General features: G+C 39.7%; 1 protein-coding gene across 14 annotated transcripts in view; it reads right to left on the minus strand.

The window, feature by feature from the left end:
- Positions 1-20,811, minus strand: part of LOC119905361 (membrane-associated guanylate kinase, WW and PDZ domain-containing protein 1-like) — a 103,979-nt gene that overhangs the window by 50,650 nt on the left and 32,518 nt on the right. For 12 of the 14 annotated variants that reach the window (XM_038722320.1, XM_038722310.1, XM_038722308.1 and 9 more), the window contains exon 2: positions 11,637-11,753. In XM_038722320.1, coding sequence (XP_038578248.1) covers positions 11,637-11,753 — 117 coding nt within the window. Of the gene's footprint in view, positions 1-2,493; positions 2,768-11,636; positions 11,754-20,811 lie in introns of those variants that run through there. The other 2 variants (XM_038722318.1, XM_038722317.1) reach the window with 2 other exon arrangements.

The following is a 20,811-nucleotide window of genomic DNA, read 5'->3' on the forward strand; positions in this document are numbered from 1 at the left end:
CAGCACTCTGGTGACATCTGATACCCTCAATCGCCTTCCTGCTGTTGATGGTCTGGGGAGCTTCCACTCATTGTCTAACATAGACACACACACACACACACACACAGCTAAACATCTGCTGTTTTTAACCCCTGCTGGTTGTGAGTGTGCACGTGGCAGGGGGGGAGAACACACAAGACCGAGCAACTTCCAACTGACCTGAGAGTGAGATTAGTCTGTTGGTGGGACCGTAAACTGTGCAGGGAAATGGTTGGTTTTATCTAAATGAATTCCAAACAATGCTATAATAGTGTCATACAAAATAGAAAAATATCTTAAATTAAGGTGAAAATATAATGTCACATCGAAGTTTAGATTCTTAAATATACAAATGAACAAAAGATCCCATAGCGACAGCATAAAGTGTTTCCAGAATAAACACAGTAGACGTTGATAAGGAAGTGTGTGTGTGTTATGAAAACAGAGACAGAGAGATGGCATGAGAAGAAATTACATGCACATCTCAGAGCTGACAGAGCAGGGGAGGGGCAGAGAAAGTCAACAGTCACACAGGGAGTCAGAAGGGAACTCTCTTGGGACTCTAAGCCAATTACCAGAGCAGCATTGATTGAGGCAGCACTTTAAGGCCTCATCTATACAAGTAGTCCCTTAATACACTGGTTAGATGATGGAAGCATCTCAACCACAAACTACGGATGGATGGCCATTTGCATCCATTATGGTGTCAGCTGGATAAATCTTTTTAGGGATGCTAATAGAATTAATACAGAATATTACAAAATATTTGGTCTGAACATAGGTTAAACTTATTTTAATTTAAGGATGTGTCACTCCATCTTCATGCTTGAAGAAGTCTGCTGCTGCTGAGATGGACAGGTACTGCACTTGTGTTCTCAGTCCTGATCAACTGACCTGGAGACCAAGGTGAGTATTACGTTCTGAGTGCCGGCCGTGGCTGTGTTCAATCAGCACTTCCATCCTCCATTAAAGAGATTGCTGGCACATAATGATTTATGAAGGGGAACGGAGAGAGAATCAATGTAGTGGAGGCCCTCAGATTAATGATTAAGCAAATAGCAGGCCCACTTCAGATCCTATCACGGGCCGAGCTGCTGCTAAGAGCACGCTGTGCAGTAGTAAGTTCAATTAACTACTGTGAGGTTGGGAAAGATTCAGCAAAGAGCTCCAGTGCCACTCCTTCATTCCTACAATGAAACACACACTAAAAACCGTGCACACACAAACTGCCTTCAAAACTAGCTATTAAACACAACAAGTTCTGAGAAAGATTTTCTGTCAAGTATATTGGCAGTGTTACAAAAAAAAGGTCACATTTATGTATAAACCTTTTTGCCACCAGAAATGTGTCCATAGCAAAAAATGTCACGCACCAAAAGTTTTTACTCTGATTTACTTTTACTTTGATCAGACTGTTCCTGGTTTAATTCAAAAGGTTGCTATCTTTACACTGTTTTATTTAGGCCAAGTTATTTTATGACTAGACAAGGAAAAAAACTGCAGATCATCGCATTTGAAGAGCTGGAACTAGGTGATATTTAGGATTTTTGATTGATAAATGACTGAAACCAGTTATGTAGAATTCTTGCCAATTAATTTACTGTCAATCGATCATTTCAGCTCTATATTTGTTAAACACACAAAAAAGGGTTTTATAGAAAATCAAGCTTTTATTTCTCAAAGCAGGCAATCTAGAAAGTACTGTTTCAATCTGAAGTATGTTATTCTCACGAGTATCTAAACATATCAAACTCCCAGCCCTAAATCTATGGAAAGACTTCATCAAAGAGCCTATTTTATTTAAGAAGAGCAGGTTCCTTGCAGTGACTGTTTAACTAAAGGGATGATGCAGTTACCCATTTAAGATGAGAAGCACAGAGGACAGAGGGAGAGAGAGGCCAGACACACAATACTGCTGCTGCCCAATACAACAGGCCATTCTTTCAGCTCGCGCCACAACACTCCTCACAGCGGAGTCTCAGCCGCTATTCTCCTGCTGTTCCCCCTGCTCCCTCCCCATCTCTCCCCTTTCAATATGGGGAAGAAGAATGGGGGGCTGAAAATGAATAGTGGCAAAGCACAATCTGAAGTGTCACTAGCTGGAAATCTTGTAAAATAACATAAAAGATGGCAGTTTTTTTTTTCACTTATTAGAAGCCACTATTTATTGGAGAAAACCAAGATGGAAAAGAGTAAAGCTTAGAAAAGAGAGCTAGCACTCAAGGAGGCAAAAATGAAGGGAAGATGGATGAGGGAGAAGATGCAGACACATGGCACAACACATCACAGCTCATCAATATCACACCACAAATCTGCATAGGCACTGATTCCGACAGTTCTTAAAAAAAATCCACCTGCCTCTGTAATTCTGCCTCTGTGTGTATCTGTTAGTTCTCCCCACCCACATCCCTTCCAATCTAATCCCAGAGGCCGGGGCATCATTCCCAGAAGAAGAAATAAATGTCACAGATTTACCTCTAGACCGCCCCGCTGCTGCTACTGCTGCTGCTTTCCCCTCATGTTATTCCATAGAAATATTCAAAAAGATAAATCCAAGCAGGTTGAATTCTGCTCTCCCTCTTCTAAGCAAACCATCCATGGATCAGCCAGTTGTCTGTGAGCGAGTGCTAGCTCCCAGCTTGCGAGCTCATTTAGGCAGGCAGCTAGAAGGCAGCTGCCGTTTTTCTTCAAAGCTCCACAAGCAGAGCAAATTAGAGGTCCAGCCCAGCTTAGAGGCTAAGCCATTGTGAGCTATTCACACTCCAGCTCCTGTCTGAGGCCAATGGCTGCAGCCCCACAGCCCCTCTGCATACTCCCGCCCACTACCTCCCTCCCTCCCTGCTGCTCTCTCTCTCTTCCTCTCCTCTGTCTTTCTCTTCTTCCCTTCTCCTTCTATCTTAGCCATAAATATAGACTCTTGACATTACCTAACACATGGTCCCTCCTGATAAACAGCCAGCTTCAGGCAGGTCTCATGACTGAGAAAACCTCTACGAGGTTAAGGAAGGGTGAAGAGTGCGGCAGGACAAGGATATGGGTAAGGATTGAAATGAACATATTCCTGTTGTTACCAGCTGGATAAAATACATATGTAAATATGATGAAAATAGTTTTTAGTTTTACATGAGGGAGTGCAGAGCTGGATTTGTTTACTATGCTTTCACTGGACTAGAGTCTGGACTTGTTTAGGACCTTGGGAGATTAAGAGTGCATGGCAGACCCAAGGAAAGCTTGTACCTGGCAGCGCAGGCCTGTACCTGCATGGACATGGACTGCTGCCCAGGCAACCAGAACACAAACCCAGGAGCTGCCCTGAGGGAAGAGGACTGCAGCTTTCTGTTTGGACACACATGGTCCAATCTTGCCCTCATTGTACCTAAAAGTAAAAAAATAGTTTACTGGAGTAAATCAACAAAATTGTTGAATGCTAAATTTAGTATATTAAAGTAACATATGCTACCTTAAATACAGTTGGGTATAGACATGTGTTTTCTACATCTTATCCTGATATATTCAATTTGGAATACAAAATTTAGATAAGCAATATGTCTAACAGTGTTTGTTATTGATTTCCCCGTCAACGTGCAGCATGAGTATCCACAATATCACAGTATCCACAGTATTCCTTTGTTAACTAAACGGAAGACTACTTAGGTTAGTAATAGCAGTGTTACTCTAAGAATGACATTTGTTAGTGTGAGATAGCTCAAGGAGGAGGTTGGACATGTTTTTTGTTTTTGGGATTAACATAACTCTAATCTCAGTTTGTAGCTTTCCAACATAACATCCTTTTGTATAATATTGCAAAATGGGGGGAGGATCATTTCATTTTCATTCATATAGCTTTTACTGGTGAGATGCTTTGGTCAGATTTTGCAGATACTGGTACTGTAAAACTTTGATTAATATCCCGGGCTTTTATTTGCACTGAATTGACCCTGCCTATTTTTTGGGACAGGCATCCATATGGGACAGACCTTTAATTCCTCTCACACATAACTGAAATAGGCTACTATGAAACAGTTGATTTATTTCAAACAGAATATTACTGTTAAAAATTTAAAATGATCAAATAATATTAAATACACCTCATTCATTTGATCTAGCTCAGACAAAGGGCTTATGCGCTTTTATTTTGTAAGTAGGTCTTTTGATCGGTGGATCCTTACAGAATCAAGGAATAGCCACATTCGGACTTAACGAGCGGATTTAATGAGCGCTTCAAAAGGTAATGGGAGTCTGCACTTTTTTTTCCCTCTCTTGTAGCCTACCATTGAGGTTACACTGGTAAATCTATAAGAATTAGACTTTGAGGCTTGTTGTTTTGGTTAAATGAACTGAATGATTGAATTGTGGAGAATCTCACCGATCTAATGATGTGTAGCATGTCCATACTGACATCTTGATCATATGTATAAACATTAAATCTTTGTATTAATGATCTAAGCAGCTTAGAAGCAGCTAAAGCGGGCGACCCGGCGGGGTTTAAGAGGTTTTATACATCCAAAGAACTTTTATAAAAAACAGACAAGGCATTTAGTTGAGACCTGCGTTTATTTGTCAAAATGTGTTCCCTCACCAGGCTAGTAAACGGGGTAGGCGGCTATTTGGGACTTGGCTATTAACTAAGTTTTACGGTATATCTGTAAAAAAAAATATATATATATATATTGCCTTGTCTTATAACTGGTCATCTGCACAGTAAAATTATAATGCATAAGTTATTTGTTTAAGGGAATTTTGCGACATTTTGGGAAATACCAATCAGCTCATGTAGGTACACTAAATATGAAGCTACAGTCAACAGATTTGCCTAGCTTAGCATAATGACTGGAAGCAGGGGGAAAGGGCACTTTAAAGCTAAATAATTAACATGTTATATCTCGTTAGTTTAATATTTACAAAATGACAATTACAATACAACTATCGTACAGTAGGTGAGATAACAGATATAGAGATAACAGAATATATTTGCAAAATGGCAATTCAGCCTAAGCTATTCAATGAAAACCAAATATTCAAACAAAGAGCAGAAACACTACATTACCTTTACTGACTGCATAACATATACTGTAAAACATGCAATCCTGAAGTAGATTGGTAGGTTTGTTGAACTCTAAATATGTAAATTAGTAGAGTAAACTGCACTGATGGAGCAATGAAGCTAAAATGTAAATTACACAAGTGTAAATATGATCAACCAACACTGTAAGCAGCCAAATGAACACAAAGTTCAATGAAGAAAGTTAAAGCATATCTAATTTTTAGACATCGACGCTCATAAACACTTAGGAAATACAGTATGTGGGGCTAGCTGGCCCCCAGAGAAGATGCACATCCCAACGATCACAAGACACTCAAGCACAAATTAGTCTTGTAAAAGACGACAGGATCATAACAGAGAATCTTTGTTCAGCCAGTGAATTGGCACAGTTCATTCCCTTGACCTCAAAGACAGGGCTATCATCATCACACTCCACTGACAACTACAAAAACAGAGAAACTAGCTTGCTTTCTGAAATGTAATCTTCAGTGTGTAAATAGTTAATAGAGAATTCACACCTGCTTTAATGAACAATCCCAAGCTCTCTTTTTGCTCCATGTGGACAGGATTCCCAGTTTGGCTGAAGTATCACTCAGGTCTGATCAGACAAGGACTGTAGCCCCCCCACAGCCATCCAGAGAGGACTACATGAAGCATTGCTATAGCTGTGGGACAAGATAGCTACTCATTAATCAGGGACTGATCACTTTAAAATGATCCGAGTGACTCTGGGGTGATCCTATCAACAATCTTCACATCTATACTTCACAAAGGGACGACTGTCTTACATGAGCTTGGAGAGGAAAAATTAATAAGAATTTTGTGCTTTATATTTCTGACAGCAGTGGTTTCTCATCATGATTGATTAAGTTAATGTAAGATCAGACTCAAGGTACAGTTTATTCTGAACTGAAAGTGCAGAAACAAAAACAGAGGTTGTGTCTTTTTAATGGTTTCGTCCGGATAAGGTAAGGTGCCTTTGAAATGGGCCAGAGAGAACAGCCTCCACTGCCACCTTCAACCCACTTGCCAGTCACACTCAACGCTAACACAAGAAGGAAGATCTGCAGTCCTTTTGGCCTGTATGTGGTATGTGATTTATTTTTATAGTGAGAAATGATGCCTGGTTATGACTACATCTATAAAATATGCTAAATATGGCAGTGAATACACCAACACATGTATTAAACATAAACCTCACACACAGACACAGTCCTTGTAAACACACAGAGAGAGAGAGAGAGAGAGAGAGAGAGAGAGTCTGCACCTGTCTTCATACATCATTACTATGCAAAAACACATATTTGCCCAGCTTCCTCAATGAGCTTGGAAGCCATCCCTTTTCCATCTCTTGTCGTTTTCCAGAGCGAGTCGTGTGTTAGCACAGCAGATATTTGTTCACATGAACAAAATATGAACCGTGATGTGAAAAGCAGGCAAACAGAAGCTGGGGCCCACTCATCCGTTACAAGAATGAATGGCCATCATTAGCATGAGGCTCCCCAGCAGCACCCTGCAATGCAGCGACACACACAATGGCGAGTGCCACGCTTCCCCCTGCCGTTCCCCCCAGAGAAGCCCTTTTGTTTGAGCAGCATCTGGACCTGACCCCCATGCATTTCAGGCCGATGACCCCCCCTTCTCAGCTCCCTCTCATCTCTTCTCCTCTCCTATCCTAACCTCCTCGTAAAAACCTGCTCTGTCTCTACAGCAACCCCCCCCCCTCCTCCTTCCTCTCTCCTTTTCCTATACCCTGTCCGTTCTTCACACACAGATACCCCCCTCTCCCTCCCTCTTCTACCTCAGGAGTGCAGCCATCTCTTGCTTGTTGAAAAGAAGGTCTGTGTACTAGTGGGCCTTACACAAAGCCTGCAGGGTGAATTAGAAAACCAAAGAGGAAAAAGCACCAGGGCTACTGGCCATCTGTCCCTCTGGGTTGGACGTGCCTGCTCCGAGTGTGCCTGCCCCCCTCTTTCCCTCACATAATTCCCACCCCTACCCCCACCTTCCCTGATTCCCTTAGCCTATATACACAGCATCAACCGCACATACACTCTCTGCCATGCATACATCACAGTCTTTGGATGGCGGATGGCGGTGAGAATGGAAAAAGAAGAAGGAGAGAAGGAGGAGAGAATAAGGAGCTGCCACTTGCCTGGATGCAGAGCGAGCCCGGAGCCAGCAAATCAAACCGTAATCCCTTTCTTTGTGTGAACGGCAAACAGAGAAATTTGTCTCCAACAATGATTTCCCCGAGATCGGCAGTGGAGTGGAAAACAAGGAAGCAAGGAGGGGAGGGAGAAAAAAGAGAGAGAGAGAGAGAGAGAGGGGAGATGGACGGTGAGAGCAGAAGAGGCAGGGAGACGGTGGGAGCAGCTAGAGTGTGACAAGAGAGAGATAGAGGAAGGCAGCTGAGCCACAGGGACGCTGACACTCACTGGAGGATTTAAAGTGAAGAGAGGAGGACGACAGAGAAGAGAGCAGAGAGAGAGGGAGGGAGAGATCAGGTGGGGGGAGGGAGGAGGATTGGTTCGCTCCGTGGCTCAAACCCTGGGATAACGCCGAGATAACCCTCATCCCCAAGCAGCAGCTGTAGATGTGAGAGGGAAATGAATCCCACGAGAGAGAGACTTCTCTATCAATTGTGACATTTGCTGCACGTGATAACAATGGCCATCTGTAGCAGCGGGGCTATGAAGGGGGGGGTGGCTAGTGTTCTTATAAACATACACTCGCACACATGCTCAACAGAGAAAGAAAACACCCCACGTTGGTCAGTGGTGGAGGGGAAAGGCACCTGTTCGAGTCAAGCATGGGGAGAGGGAGCAACACATGTGCTCAGTAGAGGGGGAGGAGATACGAGAGACACAGAGACAAAGGGAGCAGAGGGCTGCGAAGTGTGGCTTTTATTTGATTGCTTTTGTCTGCCTTGTCATGCCAAGAAAATATTTGCATCTGTGTGTGTGTGTGTGTGTGTGTGTGTGTGTGTGTGTGTGTGAGTGAGTGAGTGAGTGAGTGAGTGAGTGAGTGAGAGAGAGAGAGAGAGAGAGAGATACAATAAACAGGAGGTGGCAGCGATAGTAGGTCACCAAGAAAGGGAGAGAGGGAGGGACAGGAAGAACAACATAGAGAGAGGAGGGGTGAACAGTATAAACAAGTGTTAAGACTGATGAGCATTGTGTTGTGGCCCATTTTTTTCCAATTTTTCAGTCATTACCAGGAAAAAAAAAGATCAGACAAATACACAAATCAGAAAAAAAGAAGAAAAGTAAATATTAAGCCTCAAACAGAATATTTCTGATGATATTACATATTTTGCTTATTGTCAACAAATCCCATGAAAAGACAAAAACAACAAAGACTTTATTCTACTCGAAGGTACTGTCTGTGTAGCCAAAGCCTTAAATATCTCATCCCTCTGTGCCATAGCCCTACACTGCTTTAGTGGGCCACACTGTTTCACTGGGTGACATGTTCCATTATCAACATGAATGCAGGCACTGTAGTTTATTTTAAGTCGATCCCACATACACCATCCTGCTGCTGTAAATACTCACTAGTACATGTCTGAAAATAGTCCCCAACAATTGTATTGGTTTTGGTCTTTTTATGGGATTTGTTGATGAAAAATATATAATAACACCACCCTTATTGTTTAATTGTTCATCACTACAACTACAGAGTGGGCAGAGTCCATTCACTAGAGACACTGGACCCTTTTATTTTGAGTTGCAACCCAGAAAAAAGTGTAACATTTCCAATTAATGAGTAATCAGGGGCACTTCCTTTCATGAATGCATGGATGTATTCAGGTGACCGTGAGTCTAAGCAACAGAAGTTTTGCTTTATGCTTCAGTCAAAATGCAATACTGAACGACTGAGTATCCAACATGTTTATGTAGTATTTCTCCTCCCAGGAACAACCTTGCTGCTCCATTAATGCCCAATCCCAGCTTGAAATCCCCGGATTTCAAGCGGTCTATACATTATACTCTGTTTAGTCTTCAAGCACCTACTTGCACCACAGGTAACTGCTGTTGTTTGCTTCTAAACCACTCATCATGAATTGCATTGAGGAAACAAAGACATGGAAGAAATAATCAGATCTTTTATTTAAATGAAAATAGCAGCAGAACTCTGTAAAAATACTCCACTACAAGTAAAAGTTCTGCATTCAGAATTTTACTAACAAATTTTAATAAATGTACAGACGTATTAGCAGCAAAATGTACCAGAAGTATCACAAGTACTCATTATTACAGAATGGTCTCTGTCAGTATTCTGTTAGGATCATTATTTTGCACTAACATCTAAACAGCATTTTAATGTTGTAGCTGGTCCAGCTGAAGCTAAATTTAAACAACTTTAAACACTGTTGGGTAGTGGTGGTTATTCTATCACAATGCATCACATTTGAAAAGATGTTTTGTATCCAACATCCCAATCTGTAAAGTAAACTATAGCTCTCAAATAAATGTAGTAATACTAAGGTAAAATACAAGTAACTCAAAATTGTACACAAATACTGAAACAGTAGTTTTGTGGAGTTTTTTCCTTGTTCTTGGGTGGATTGCCATAAAATTTTATACAGACATTTATGTTTCCTACAGGATGAATTGTAATAACTTTGGTGATCCCTTGACTTTTCTTCTAGCGCTTTCATCGGGTCAAAATTTGTTCAAAGCTCAAAGCACCGCTGTGTGTAAAGTACAGCCTCACAAAGCCGCTAGCATTGCTGGAGACTTGAAGTCTTGTTAACGGTCAAAATAGCTGCAGTATTGTACCAAGAGCTAATGTAGCTCTGTACATTTTTTTATGCACATTTGGACATTTATCAGTACTTTATCAACACATTTCATTACAACAAAGCAGAGTAAAAAAACAGCAGATCTGAAAATAATGAGGCTCTTTTATCATAAGATGAGCAGAAAGAACATTATAATAAAGCTCTGAATGAAACTGATTCCATGAGCTACATATTGTTCCTCCTATCTATAATCTCACATCTAACTGATCGAAAGTTTATTGCCCAACACTAACTTCAGCTTCTCAGGAAAGTTGGGGCCAATGAACTTCATTCAAGTTCATTAGAAGCATACTGAAGCTTTAACATTTCCAATTTAAGGTTTACACCAGTCCACTATAACACAACTTGCACTCATTACAGATTATGGCCTAGGTGTGGTTCTTCTTGGATTTAAATCATGTTAAGGACTTTTAGAGGCATGACGAGGCAAATGTATCAGGTATTATTTTAAAGATTTTTTAGAAATAAAGAGGTGAAAGCACCCAGTGCGATATTCATTTTAAGGTATTCAGAGGTCAAAGTCTGCAGTATGAAAATTTTAGTTATGGGACTTTTAGAGTCATTAAGAGGTAAATGTATCAACATTTCTATTTCAATATTTGTTAAAGAAAGAAAATGTAATACCTTTAATCATCATCTGATCCATCAGACTGCCTTACAAAATGCCTTACGAAGTATTTAGCATTTTTATTTTCTTTATGTTTAATTTTAAAGGACAGACAGCAACATGTTCATCACATAATCAGGCAGGAATCTATTTTCAATATATCAGAACATCATAATCCCAGGCAGCGCACTGAGGGAAGCTCAGAGAGTCGGATTTGCCGGTCACATGGCTGAGCTCAAGAGAAGGACAGACAGCAGGAGAGACAGGAAGAGAGTGAAACGGCAAAGAACAGAGACACAGAGATTTATAAAAATACACAAATCTAGTCTAGAAGCCACATTTTATTAGTGCTCCTTAATATTGTAATGCAAACAGATGTAAATGAACGCGCACAGCCAAGCCCCAGTCCGCAGAAACAGAAGGAAATGGTGTTTGATGAGAAAGATCTCTCATCAAAATCATGTCTATGCATATGTGTGATGAAACAATTCCTCAGGGGGAAAACACACACAAACACTCTCTCTAATCACATCCTCAATAGATCCACTGTGCCGTTTTGTTGAAACACTTAAAGCCTCATGACCTGTGTGGTTATCACAACTCAAGCAAAAGGCTTTTTTAACACAAACATGAGTACAGTAGGAAAATGAACTGAGAAGAGCTGGATTGTGTCACCCAACCGCAAATCAAACTGTTTGTGACATAACTGAGCCCAGCTGTGGAGTCTGGCACGGAGCTGGGTCTGGCTCGAGCCACACTTTTTGTATATTTCACAGCTATGCAAGACAGCTGCAAAAATGGTGCTCAGGCGCGGTCAAAACACGAGTGGCTTTAATGGAGGGTAATATGGAACTAACAGTTATGGTGTTTGGAAAATGTATGTTTGTTTCTCTTATCATTTGTTAGAAGCAGAGCTGGTGGGGATTTAAAATGATGAAAGGGAAATAAAGTGTAACAGAATAATTTATGGGTGAGTGAGAGGGAAGAATGAGATTAATGGGAGATGAAACAAATGAGAAAGAAGCCAAAAGAAAGTGGGTCATTAGGGTAAAGATGAAGAAATGATGCTAAAGACTGGTTAAAGACACCATTCTTAAGCCAGACGTCCTCATTTAGGCATCCACCATCACATTATTGTCATTACTAATGTTTTTACTCACAAGGCACAGCATGGCGATACAGATTGGCTCGGATAGTCTTTTGCAGCTCATGGTCGGGGGAAGACTTCTGAAACCTCAAGCTCAGGTAGTGCTTCAGGTCCTTGTTGAGCTTGTGACCTGGAAACAGCAGACAGACAAAAACAGCTCAAGTAAACAAACATAGAAAAACCTGCTTGTCTCTTCATTGTTTACACGCTGCCATTTTGGCCAGAAGTAAGGTCATGAAGGCTGTGCCACTTGCACAGTTGATACTAAAGATACTAAAAGATCAGAGTGCCAGCCTTGTTTAGCAAATTAGAAAAATCAAGAGGTCCTCCTGTAAATATATTATATTATATAAATTTGTTTTGCACTTTGTTTACATGTAAATATAATGAAGTTGAAGTAGCCATGCTAGCAGCTCTGTAAGCTAAATGCTCACATCAGCATGCTAAGATGCTCACTGTGACAATGCAATCATGCTGATGTTTAGCAGATAATGTTACTATTAAATACTGTTTACCATTACAAACCATTTTTACCATCTTAGTTTAGTTTGTTAGCATGCTAACATTTGCTAATTATCAATAAAACAATGTACATCTGATGCTAATGGGAATGTCATTAGCTTAGTGGTATCTATTTCATCAGATGGTTATGGGGCAAACAGCAGAGAAATAAAACATATTAGTTTGAGTAGAGCAGAGAAATACACAACGTACGTAACAGGATGGTTAATTTAGAAAGATATAAAGAGATTGAGTTTGGGTAATTATTTCAAAGAGTCTCTGATTGGCTGCAACTCCAAGGATTACTCAGCATCTATCCAGTCAGAGGTGCTGATGCTGCTGGCTGAGTTTGAACAGAGCCCCGACGCTCACAATGGGGCCAGATGGTCAGAGCTCGCTCTCACGCCAGGGTCTCATTTAGGACCATTTAATGATCTCCAAATATATCATCCATGTCTGGGAGAGCTGGCAAGCAGTTCTTGGGGGAGGTGCCATGGCCTCCTGTCGGCCCCTGCTCACAGCGGAAGAGTTTCTCCTGGCTCTGCTTTGAGATTGCACGGTCAGTGTACTGACTGCCTTTACTTTGGAACTAATGGGAATTATAACATGATTTAAAGTTGTAGTAAAAAATTTAAATATGGAGTGACATGTAGCTATATTAGACTGTTAAGCCTCTACCCAAATGTCCCTCAACAACATTGTTAGATACATACACTACAGAAATAAATTAGCTTATAGCCAAGTCTGGTACAGCTTCAGAAGATGTGCATCTCAACCACATTCTTTGGAAATGTAAACAAGGCTTTTACTAGGTGACATCCAAATACAAACCTGCTTCTATGACATTGCTCTGCTAACTATTATAGCACTTGACAAGCTAACTGTCAAGTGCTGGAAAAGAAAACGGAAACGGCGTCTTTGAGATCTAGAAACCTATATAGTATATGCAGTATTTGCATTTTTCAATATTGCTGATTCTTGTTGTGGACTTTTGTTCTCTAATACTTAATACCTACCGATGAGAGGTTTACATTATTCAATCATTTTTATTTTGTTAATAGTAGGTAGAAATAGTTTTCGCTTTTTTGCTGGGAGTTAGATGAGAAGATTGATACAACTCTTATGTTTGTACGGTAAATAATTAGTTGGAGTCAGCAGCCGGTTAGCTTAGCTTAGCATGTAGACTGTAAATAGTGGAAGACCGCAATGTTGGTTCTGTCCAAAAGAAACAAAATCCAACTACCAGCATTTATAAAACTCACTCATTAATAAGTCATGTATCTTGGAGGAGGTACCAAAAATGACATTTTGACTGTATGCTAAGCCAAGCTAAGCTAACTAGCTGCTGGCTTCAGCTTCATAGAGACATAATATTGGTATCAATCTTCTCATCTTTGTCAGTAAGCAAATAAGCTCATGTCCCCCAAAACTATTCCTTAAAGTTAGAGTTACAGCTGTGGCTGAGGTTTGGGAGTTAGAGGAAGGGCTGCTGAGAGACTGGAGTCGAGGACAAGGACAGACCCATCAGGAGCATCAGTGTAGCAGCTGAGAAAGTGAAAACTGTCTTACAGCCGAGTATTGGTCATCTGTCCTGAGGTGTGGCCCTGTAATGACATCATCATCTGTCAGCCTCAGCTTCACATCCACCTCCTACCCCCATGTACATAACTATAAATACTGAAGCATGTAACACTCATAATTGTGAAACACTGGGACCCAAAAGACAACAACACACAGGCATCTAATGCTAAAATAAATAAATCTAAACCTAAGCAGCCGCTAATACATTTGTCAAAATGAAGCCCGAGAGATTACAATTCAAAAACAGTCCATCTGACACATTTGTCACGAAGAAATACGAAGCACGGTGATAATTAGCCTATAACAGTAACATTTAAGGTGTAAAGCACATTCAGAAACACAGCTAAGATAATATTATCATAGCCATGATTGTGACTCTGGTAAGGGGCATTTTCTACCCAGAAGTGGAGACAGTGGTTGGTAGTCTACTTTGCTGTATTTTTCCGTTCCTCCACACACACACACACACACACACACACACACACACACACACACACAGCCCACTGTGTAATTCAGTGCAAGCAAAGCACAGTCAGGTAATTGTTACCTAGCAACCAGCCAGTGCTGACGACCATCATTACAGTCCCTGCTAGGCAAGCAGCAGTCAGATTGTAAAAGGAAAAACACACACACACACACACACACACACACACACACACACACACAGCATTCTTTCAATCGGTGCATCCTCAGCTGCTCAATTCCCATGTCTGTGGTAATTTGATTTATATAAATAGCGCCTCATCAAAAATAAAATATGTTACACATACATTAGTGTTTGCATTCACTGTTGTGTCAGTTTTGCTGGCTCAGATGCTTTCCCTGAGATAAGGACTGCTGCCAGGAACGACCCCCTCCTGTGGGTACGTACAGCTAGCAGGGGGCGGGCTTCCCAGGTGTCATGCTCCATCAATGAGGAAGTCATAAAAAATTCAATATTTATGAGGATTAAAGATGTGGGGATCAGAGATTACAATCACACTACTGTGGCTTGCGTGTGTACAGTTCATACGCTGTTTACTTGATTTCTCTCTGGATTTTTTATTACAAATGCTGTTTTGCTAAACAAATGATCAGATGTTATCGTGCTGTAGATTTAGGTAGGTGTAGGTAGTTTCTGTCACATCAGGACAGACAGTAAATTCATGATTCAATGTGATTTCAGCTGTGTCTGTTTTCAGTTCAGAAAAATGAGGCGACCCTTTGAATATGCTACACATTGTTTATGTTTTTTTCCCAACTCTTTATTGAACATGTTAAAAGACAACAACAAAAACTAAATAAAAAGAAACAATCAACAAAAAAGATCATCAGCAGATGATCCAAATAACAGTCATGTTCAAAGGGGTAGGAAGAAGTTAGAATAATTCTTGTCCTACCCCGAATTCAATGATATGTTTTAACTACTTAAATTGTTTGCATCACTTAGATATTCCAACTAAATAAAGATAAAAAAAAAAGAAAATCACTGTTCCAGCTCATATCCATCAAGTATTCTTTTTTAAATAGAAATTTCTGTTGCAATAAGTTTTTACATAATTTTAAATCAATATTACTGTTGTTCCACAGGATAACACCCTGGGTTGTTATACAGTGGAACTTACTATTTGTTCGAATTAACAGTTTACTAAACATTGATATTCCTCTGAAATTGTACATGTTTTCTCGTAGTTGAAAAAGCTCTTGGATATTTCTAGGCAATTGGTTATTGTGTGCTCTAAAAACAATTTGAATAGTTTTGTAGTCAATCAAATCTTTGAAATTTAATATTTTGAGTTTAATGAACAATGGGTTTGTTGGTTTTCTGTAGTAGTAGTAGTTTTTATGTATGATTCGAATAGGTCTTTTTTGTAGGATGAAGATTGGGTATGTATTTGTTTTTGTAAGTGTTCCCCCATACTTCCACACAATAAGTCATTTACGGGAGTATGAAGGAGCAGTACAGCATATTTAGAGAAGCCTGATTCAATAGGTCTTTGGCTTTATTTAATATTGCTAATGACTTGGATATTTTGGTTTTAATATACTTTATGTGAGGTTTCCAGCTTAATTTGTTATCAATAACTACCCCGAGGAATTTTATTTATAATTTTCAATTTATTATAACATTCAGCTTAAAGAAAGTATTGAGTTTTCTTGACCCAATTACAGTGGTTTCCCAGCAGCATGTAACAAAGAAAAACAAAAACAAAGCTTTAAAATCCAACAAAAACAACCAGATGTGGCAAGAAAACTGCACTGTTCCACAGATTTTGAATTGAGACTGTTGTCTTGTATACAATAAGATACAGGATATTGTTACTGGGATTGTGCTGGACATTCTCATACACTGTGTCCGCTAATCCCCAGCTTAAACTGTGCTGAAATTTCTACAAAACCGATGTGTATTAAGGGATTACATTTTATTAAAAGATTTATTTATGTTAATGTTAGTACAAGAGTAAAAGCTCAGAGAGCTCTTTTATAGCATACATCAATATAATCAATATCAGTGTATTAATGCTAATATGTCTTTATAGTCAATAGTCTACAAGGACATTTATAGTAAAACAACAACTACTCAAACTCACTGTTTTTACAGAGAGTAACCTGTTGGTCCAATGGCAACAATGTGTAAAATTATAAAGACAAAAATAAGAAATAACCAGTAAAAACCAACATAGATTAGAATGAGTTTACAGCCACATTTAGCAGCTCTGTGAGGCTGCACTCAGGCACATGCTAAATGCTAATGTCAGCATGCTAACATGCTCACAATAGCAATGCTAAAGCTTCGTTCTAGACAACTTGGTACGCAAAAATTTCCGACCTACAACTAGAGAAAGTACAATGGAGCGCCTCTCAGAGTTCCTACTTGAACTTGGTGCAAATCTAGACCCCAACTTCATGAAGAGACAGTTGTCCGACGTCACACAACAATGGAAGCACCCATGGAAGCGCATACTATATATGGTAAATCATCAACTAAAAGGCCATCTAAAATATATTTGCCTGTATTTAATTAAGATAATACATACTATCATATAGTAAAACCTGTTCTGTATGTAAATTGATGTCAACATATGTCACCAATGTTAGCTTGTTATGGTAAACTATGTCTGAAAGTCTCCTCTACACAAAAGTTCACGAAAACGTTAAAAATGCCAAACAACGTGAAAACATTAAGACATATACAATATTTATAGACTTCTGCAGATTACCAACCGATATAGCTATGGGAACACAGTTTCATCAAAACGGCTCTTTTTAATTAACAACAAAAGCACTGCTGAGTGTTCAACTGCGTGTACACCAACCTCCAACTGTGAATGGAACACAGCAGGTATAATGTTTTCCATGTTCACCATCTTAGTTTAACGTATCAGCATGTGAACAGTACTGTAGCTAATAGCACAAAACACAAAGTAGGGTTAGCTTGAGGAATTTCCTAGTTTTGCAGGTGTTTAAAAGCAAAGTATTGGACAAATTCAAACTTTGATCTGATGATGGCATTAGATGAAAAGCTAAGGGTTCATTAAAGTCATTAGCTGAGATATTGAGTTGAAATCAATAACTGATTACCATCGGCAGAAAATTGCAACAATTATTTCAAGTAAAATGCCATAAATTAACAGCATCTAAAATGTGAATAATTTTCTTAGTTTTGTTTGATAGAAAATTGGTTGTATTTTGAAATTGGTGTGTAGGTCAGACAAAACAAACAGTTTAAATAGGTCATCTGGGGCTCTGGTGAACTGTAATGGGCGTCTTTCATGATTTTCTGGCATTTTTTAGACCTTAAGAAATTTTAGTTTGTTTGGAGCCGGCTGCTAAAAGCAGCATATGTGTGACAGAGATCGGTGCTTTTCAACGCTGGATGAGGCAGAAGAGATGTGTGCGAGGATGTGAGGCCCCTGTCCTCTTACAGATAGACAGAGAGTGAGAGAGAGAGATGGGTTTAACCCAAATAAGAGTGGATTATACACATCCTCCATGCCTCCAGTCAGCATTACATAACCTTAAATCTAGTTATGCATCCCTGTCTCATTTTGGGGCTGGGGGAAGGGTGTGTGTGTGTGTTCTCAAACATCTAAAGGAGATAGTGATTCACACATTCTCTCATATATATTTCTGTGGACATGAAAACAGATATACACACATAAAATGATTTTAAGGACATGATCTTAATTGGATATGTTGTCTTAAGAGCTCATTTTCAAAGGCTTAGATGTTTTTATCTTGTGCTGCATGGTATGAAAGAAGAAATAGACATTTCAACAAAAAGTCAGCATTAACATACCAGCCTGATAGCAAAAGAACACAAACATATGGTAGTGGCTGCATTAAATCATCAGCAGAAGACTTCCAAGCAGCTGCGGCCCATAGTACCACACAACAGCTGCCATCACTACGAGTCACTGCTACTATCTGTCAATCACGCCAGGTGGTTACCATTTCGAAAAAGAGTGCTAGACATCCAAAAAGGAGTTGTGGTAGGGGCTTTGGATTGTTTGTATGTAAGACTAGATAAATCAAATCAACATCTCATAGAGAATGAACATTAATTTAAGGAAACGTCTGTGTGTGTGAGGCTCTGTTCAGCTGCTGATTGGGATTCATCTCCCGTCCTCCAGCTCAACACTGCCCTCTGTGTCTCCAAGCCTCACCACTGAAAGTCTGCTTCACACAGACCCGTTACCACAGCGTTACCACAGCAACCCACAGCCAACCAGTGAATAAGATGAGCCATGTGTGGTCATTATGGGCTGCTGCCCCCCAGTGGTGGATATCAATTGTATAAGGTTGAAAAAAAAAAACAACAGCACAGATGTGAGTTCAAAAGATGTGATTCTTATCCCTTGTGGTTGCAGTTGGAGTTCATTTAAACATTCACATCAGCCTGTAACATCAGCTACTAACAGATAAATGAGGTGAACTGTTTTCCTCACCATTACAAAATCAAGCAATAGTGGAAAGTAACTAAGTACATTTAGTCAAGTACTGTATATTTTAATTGAGTATTCCCATTTTATGTAACTTTATACTAGTACTTTACTACTTTAATATTGTGCATTTTATATGACTACATTTCTCTGACAGCTGGAGTTACTTTTCACATTAAGATTTTACAAATGATGCATTGTTGCAGATACCTGTAACATTAAAATTCATGTTACGTGTTAACACATCAATAATAATATCTAAATAATAGGATGTGTAATACTGTAACACTTAGAAAGGAACCAGTATTTAAGTACCTTTTGCTGATTACACCTTTGTACTTTTACTTCCATAAAATCTTGACTGTAGGATTTTTACAGAGTAGTATTCCTTCTTTTACACAAGTAAAATATAGACACTTCTTCCACTACTGCGACCAAGGTGTTTGTAATGCACCTAAAGTACTACTTGCAACATCAGTTGGATAGCAGACACAAGCAATCTGCAACTAAGCTGTAACAAATACTGTAAGTCTAATGGATTTAGTAAAATACCAACACAATTGTTTTCTTTCAGAAGACCCCAGATACAGACCCCACATAGATATATATATACTGGCCACAGCAGGAAAAATCCCTAAATTATAGCTTCTCTCTGGGAGAAGGGTTAGCATGCTATACAGTTAAGACTCTGCAATTGGTAAGTGATGAACTACTGCAAGCAAAATACATATTACAATATAAGATGAGCATGGCAACATTGAGAATGAAAACATTCTCAAACAAACTCTTGTTTTATCACTATTTACCCCAAAACAGGTTCAAAACAAACACAAACATCACCAAAGAGAAATCAACTTTGTAACTCCACCCAGCTTCTGGAGTGAGCTGGTGTAAGAGTGGAGAGAAAAAAACCTACAAAGATGCCGGCCAAGAGTCAGTATGCATGCATCTAGTCAGTGCAGCAGTGGTTGACACATGCTGAGAAGAGCTCTGGTCTTGTGTGTCAGGCTTGTCTTTGTGCGTTTCTCTCTCCCTTGGAAGTTGCTGCTGGCACAGATTAGGTGTTAAATGACAGGCAGGTTGCCCTTGCAGTAATTGGAAGACACACAGACACATCGGTCTACCTAATGAAACACCACCTGTAGTGATGACAGAGAGGATTACAGTGCAAGACAAGCCACCTTCCCGGGCTCGACCCCCACCAAAGGGTGTTGGGCTAAGGTGACCCTGGGTAGGTGTTTGGCATGAAACCACTAGGTGCACCGCCCATTGCTCTTTAGAATTCATGCAACTGGTATTACATGCTGTAAAGGAATAGTTTAACATTTTGGGGGAAATTGTCTAGTTTGCTTTCTTGCCGAGTCAGAAGAGAACATTGATGCCACTCATATCTGTCTGTTATAAATATGCAGCCAGCAGCTAGTTATCTTAAGCATAAAGAGTGGAAACAAGTGGAAGCAGCTAGCCTGGCTTTGGCCAAAGGTTAAAAAAATCCACCTACCAGCACCTCTAAAGTTTACAAATTTAAACATTATATCTTGTTCATTTAACCTGAACAAAAAGTGTAAAAACAATAATTCACCATTTTTTGGGAGGGGGTTATGTGCCGTTATTTTTCTTGGCCAGCACCAGTTGATAGGCAATCAATGGTGACTCCAAGATGTTACAGATACCATCCAAGAAACCATCTGGTCCTTCCACCCGACAAAACAGTTTTTACAAACAATCTTCTGTTTCCAGTCTTTATGCTGAGCTAAGCTAACCTAATGTATCTCGTTTTTTTGTCGGTACAAAAATACAATTAGTGGTTTAAAGGGTTTATGTGCTGGACTATTTTCTATTACACACAGATATGATGTTAATTAGTGAGCTTTAAAAGAGCTGGTCAGCGGATTTTGTTACCTTCAGACAAAGCCAGGCTAGCTGTATCCTGTTTGCACTTGTTGTGCTGAGCTAAGCTAACTGGCTAACACAATAACTAATGGTAGCAGTCAATGAAAAAAAAAGATTTCAGAAGCAGTGGTTGGTTGGGGATTTCACAAGCCTGTCTGTTATCACATTTTGATTATAAAGGCTCCGCTCTGTCTGCATCCTTCTATCTGATGTGGTTCTGTGGCACAGCAGGAGCACCAAACTAAACGCAATTACAGATACAAAACCACACAATGATTGTCCAATACAGTT

This window comes from Micropterus salmoides, unplaced genomic scaffold (assembly GCF_014851395.1).
Source record: "Micropterus salmoides isolate LMB-PRFRI ecotype aquatic unplaced genomic scaffold, ASM1485139v1 Ms_hic_scaffold_16, whole genome shotgun sequence".
Lineage (NCBI taxonomy): Eukaryota > Metazoa > Chordata > Actinopteri > Centrarchiformes > Centrarchidae > Micropterus > Micropterus salmoides.